The 5588-nt window shown below is 36.9% G+C and overlaps 1 protein-coding gene across 1 annotated transcript; it reads right to left on the bottom strand.

The window, feature by feature from the left end:
- Positions 1-2732: 2732 nt before the first annotated feature.
- On the bottom strand, positions 2733-3698 carry LOC101411459 (olfactory receptor 8C8-like). The gene has a single exon (XM_023583933.3). It carries the CDS (start codon positions 3687-3689, stop codon positions 2733-2735), a length of 957 nt encoding a protein of 318 aa, XP_023439701.1. The 5' UTR covers positions 3690-3698.
- Positions 3699-5588: the final 1890 nt, after the last annotated feature.

The raw sequence follows: 5588 nt of genomic DNA, 5'->3' as shown, positions 1-5588 counted from the left end.
AATTTGGAGCAAATTTGACAAAACAAATTATTTAACAACTTGCATATCTGACATTGTTGGGCTTGGTATTGGGACCTATTCACCTACTTAATAAAACTGCTAAAAATATTGAGTAAAATATTAACATTCTAACAATAATTTATTTTCTGACCTAAACAGAGGTAAAATTGATTTTGTATTACTTATTGAAGTATGAATGCATATTTGGTGAAATTTCCAATAGGTATATTATGGTAAATGGTATTATAGTGAATTATTCAAAACTCAAAATTTTCCACTCGTAACTTGAAACAGAATTGTGATTATTTGGTTTTCTCCTGAATAATATATCCAAATAAAGAATTATTATTATTGTAATTTTTTTACACTTACCAACTATAAGAAATATCAAATACAAATGTAATCACAGTTCGATTTCATATTGAAAACCACCGAAACATTTTCAATAATTGAAATCAAACTTCAATAATGTGAAAGTTCTTTTCTTTGTTGACAAATTAAATGTTTTACTAATTTGGAACCAAATTTCACTTTTTAATTTCAAATATTTCAAAATAACCAAGAAGCCCATATTTGCAGAAAGCTTGTACAATATTAGAGTAGTCACACTACAACTAGCTTGGATGGCACTAAAAGGACACATCAGCTGGAATGGGAAGAAATGCCTGATGTAGGGAAATAGACTGTGGCTTCTGCTTGGAGCGGGGACCATCAGGATCCCAGGGCTGGCTCCCATCACTAAGGGTACAGCACCTAACACTGCACTCTCTGTTCCTTGGGTCCCTTAACTGTTCCATGGGCCCTTGCTCACAGTACTGCCCCCCTCCACTTGTGGCTGAGGCAGGTGGCAGGTGATGGAGCAGCACTTCAGCTTGGCTCCTGAATGGGCAGAGAGTGCCTTGTCTCACTGTTCTTCCTGCCTTCCAAGGACATTGTGTGCTCTCATATCATAACTGCCCCCATCTTGACCTCCCAGGAGCCCCTTTATGGGTTACAATCATCCAGAGCAGTGTGGCTAGAACTCCAGCTGTACCTGGCCAAAACTGATAGTTCAGAAACAAAGTGAAATTGATGCTAAGCTTTTATGTAAAAATAATATATTGCATATGTTTATGACATATGTTATTATGATAATGAATGTAATCAAGATAAAACTTGTACAATTTAAAATTTTCATGGGAATCTATGATATAGCAAGAGGATAAGTAAGATGAATATGACAATAACCATGGCTTTAAAAGTCACCAATGTAGATACAAAATTTCCAAACATTCAATAGCTATAAATATGCTTATGTATTCTAAAAGTTTTTGTATATTGCTTTCTTATGTTAAGTTCAAAAAAGCAAGTTTCAAATTTAAACAATTTTACTTATAATATTACAAAATTTTTAATTAAAAAATTAAAGTAATTAGTTTTGCTAGGTCAATACAAGAATATAAGTTCAAACTAAGAAAAAAGTCAGCTGACTTCACAGAACTGAGCCAGGTTATTGCCTACTCACAATCCACCATGGAGAGCTGGTAAAATGATGTAGTCCTAAGATCACAACAAGTGCACTACATATGCAATTCACATGCTATTTTTATTAAGTATCAATAATTCAGACATTGTTGACCTATGCCTTATTTTACATTTTTTAAATAAAATTTTAAAATATTGCTTTATAGCAAGATCCAAACCAATTTTTCAGTTATTAAACTAGGTAATTTATTGGGCACAGTTGAAAGACAAATAGAAGTAGATAGTATGCATTCGGATTCTGCTTCAGGAGTCAAAGTTTAAAAACTATACATGATGGCAAGATTATTATAAAACACGTAAATATCTTAGTTCTCATAGTAATAATTTTACTCAGAATTAAGCAATGTTTTTAATAAGCATTATTATATTTCGGAAAATTTTAAAAGTTTTCAAAACTTATGGTACCCCTGATGAACAGAGAAATTAGAGACTAACTTAACTATATCCTCTGATGTACATATCTTATGGAGGACATTGTTTAACCACATTGAAAGAAGACTTTATGGAGCTCTATTGTCTACCATTTTTAATTATCATGAATAACTATGATTTTTATTTCATCAAAATACACATAATAGGCTTATTAAAGTTCACATACTACATGAAAATGTTGACATGCCAACAGAGAGGTTTTACCTCAAACTCCTCAGCCTTACCCTTACATGAAATGATCACTATTATAAATAAGATTGTGATTAAATCTTACTTTGTGGCTGACACAGCTTGAATCTCTGAAATAAAACCCAACTAGGGACATGTATCTCCTCTCTGCTACAGTAATTTTGGCTGATGGGGTCATTGCATCATGACATCCACTTCCAGGCTGATTGTGAAACAACTTTTCAAACTTTCCCTCCTTTCTTTAACAATCTCCTTTTTTCTTCCTTCACTGGGTTCTGCAACATTAGCTGTGTGACTTTTATCAAGTCACAGAATCATATCCTCAACTAGAGAACAAGATAGGAGACTTAGCTTTCAATAGTATTTGTTAAGAATGTGGGACACATTCTCTGCCACAATTTACTTTTTTTCTAAGACACAAAATGGAGAAATAAAATGGACACATTGAAAGAATAAATGATTTCTCAAAAAGTGAGAAAAGACGTTAGACTGAAAACTCTTCAGATGACTTTAGAAAGAAAGAAAGAGGATAAGCAAAAGAATAAGGTAAAGAAGAGCAGCAAAAAGTGCACAAATGGAGGCAGAAACTAAGGCAGCACCACAAGTTCTGCTCTATTTCTTATTTTCTTTAGGGTTTTCTTCAGAGCAAGTCTGACATCCTGGTTCCTCAGGCTATAGATAAAGGGGTTCAGCATGGGCACCACATTGGTATAAATCACTGAGAAAAACTTCTCCCCTCCCAAAGATACAGAAGATGATGGCTTGACATAAGTGAGCAGCCCAAATCCATAGAAAAGGCCAACAGTTATTAAGTGGGAGCTACAGGTGCTGAAGACTTTGGACCAGCCCTTACCTGATGACAGGTGAAGGATGTTGAAAAGAATCAAAGCATAAGAGGTAAAGATAATGAGGCTAGATACTATGATAACTGTGCCCACAATAATGAAAGCCATGAGCTCATTGGCATAGGTACTGCTACAAGAGAGCTGGAGTAGGGGGACAATGTCACACATATAGTGGTTGATGAGGTTGGAATCACAAAATGTCAGCCTGATCATGCACCCTGTGTGGGCCAGAGCACCAGCTAGTCCCATCATGTATGAAGCAGACATCAACAGAGAACAGACATGTGGGGACATGGTGACTGTGTATAGCAGGGGATTACAGATGGCCACGTAGCGGTCATAGGCCATGGCTGTCAGCACATAACACTCTGAGTTGACAAACAAGAGGAAGAAAAATAGTTGAGTCATGCATCCTGTGAAGGAGATGATATTCCTTTCTGAATTAAAGCTCATCAGCATTTTGGGGGTAAAGACAAACGAATAGCAGAGATCAATGAAGGACAGATTGAAGAGGAAAAAGTACATGGGGGTGTGAAGATGAGAATTGAGGCAAATAAGATTAATTAAGCTCAAATTACCCATGACAGTGACCACATAGATCACCAAGAACAGAAGATACAGGGGGAGCTGGATCTGAGGTTGGTCTGTAAATCCCATTAGAATAAACTCAGTCACAAAAGAGCCATTTTTCACAGCCATTCACTTAACCCAGACTGGGAGCAGGAGTAAAATTGACATTAGCAATCTTCCCTCCGGTTTTGTGTTCAATGGTATATCTGGATCTGCTGGTTTACAAGATGATAGTTGTCTGAAAACACACAGCAAGGCATCCTGGAGCCTGATTTCCTGAAGAGACTCCCCAGGCTTCAGAGTCCAGGCGGTCCTTGCATCTTTTCTGTCTTCCCCTATCAGCCTGTGGTCACTGTGCAGAGTAGAGTGCTGGTAGACTTCTAATGTCTCAGCATTTTCTCCTTCTGACACAGGATTCTCCCAGATTTGTGTCAACATCTGGCATATTTTCCAAGAATTCTTGATTTATAAAGTTGTGGATTTGGAAGGAAATTAGTAATTCAGGGATGATTTTTCTTTGCTGGAGCCCTCGATGCTGCTGAGTCTGAAGGACCCTTCTTCCCCAATGTCCTAAGGGGAACAAAGTCTCTGATGATGAAGGAAGCACTAGCCATCAGCATAGTCCTCAATCTTTGACATTCTAGAAGAGGTATTATGGGGAATGTACCATTATTACTACTTGAGAATTTGCCCAGAAGGTCCTCTTCACTAGCAGAGTAAAACAACACCTTATATGAGCCTCCCAATCAATCAGTAGGAATGTCATGTACTATAGTTCTGGGTATATTGATCAGAAGTGCAGAGAGTTATCCTCTCCCACATGATTCCTCCCAAGTCTGATGAGCCTCTTGAGGGTAGAAATTACAGAACCTGTGTTTGCATCCTGTATCATAGACCTATGATTGGATCCTCTGGGACTCAGCTTCTGTTTCACATGAAGAATTCTTAATTCCAAGGGTAGTGATCCTTCGCCCCTTTTTGTCTCTTCTCAGTATCACATGGGTCCTAAGCATATCTCTTAAAGAAGAAGTTCCAGGGGCATACTGACTTGACATTTCTAATACTTTCCTACTAGTCTCCAAGAATGCATGAAAAAAATACTAGATCACTACTTTAACACTACGTATGCTTATGAATTTCAACTCAATAAAGTGATGTAAGAAAGTTGTTAAAAAGACTGGATGTTGAAAAAAAAACTGAGGTCAATGCATACTTCTCCACCTCCTGTGATATTTTAGAGAAGTTTTGGAACACATCTGAACCTTTACCTTTATAAAAGGAGGCTAAAAAAGAGCTGCCTCATAGAGCTGTACTGGATAGTAAATGAGATAGTTTACAGAAAATATTTGGACAATGTTTGGCACATGAAAAGAGCCTGATAACTCTCAGCACCTCTTACATTTCTTCTCTTCCATATATACACACACACACACACACACACACACACACACACACACACATATATATATATATATGTATGTACAGAGATTCTGAACAGGGACACTAAAGACTTTTTGGACATGAAAATACTTTGTTCTGGTGACTTATCTGTATATTATATGATGTACATATCCCTGTGATCTACACATTAGATTCCAGTAGTGCTGGACCTTAGGGCCAGATATTTTTTTAGCATTCCGTGGGACTCAAAACTGGCAAAGTTTGAGATGTTCTCTTGTACTTGCTTACTCTTTAAACTTCATGAACAGTACAATATTTCCATATACACTATAGCTGATATTTTACTCCTATGGCATTCAGTACCCTAACCAGCCAGCCATTCTATTAGCCCCAGGCCAGAAATTTGTATATTCCCATATCAGGCCAAATCTTCTACAAGAAAAATTGAATAACAAGATATCAACTTACAGTACCATTTATTAGAAAGTGCAGCTCTGCACTTGGGACAAATAATCCAGCAGATATTATGCTAAGATTAGGAAGAAGCCAAGATGCCCAGTAACTCCATAACTATTCATTGTGCTAGAAGTATTAGCCAATGCAATTACACAAGAAGCACTTAAACAT

Source organism: Dasypus novemcinctus, chromosome 27 (genome assembly GCF_030445035.2).
Source record: "Dasypus novemcinctus isolate mDasNov1 chromosome 27, mDasNov1.1.hap2, whole genome shotgun sequence".
Taxonomy (NCBI): Eukaryota; Metazoa; Chordata; class Mammalia; order Cingulata; family Dasypodidae; genus Dasypus; species Dasypus novemcinctus.
Note: the sequence above shows the minus strand (reverse complement) of the source record. Positions and strands in the feature narration are given on the sequence as shown.

What these genes read in the sequence shown, in the direction of transcription:
- LOC101411459 (XM_023583933.3), bottom strand. Translation starts at nt 3,689, where the DNA reads ATGGCTGTGAAAAATGGCTCTTTTGTGACTGAGTTTATTCTAATGGGA.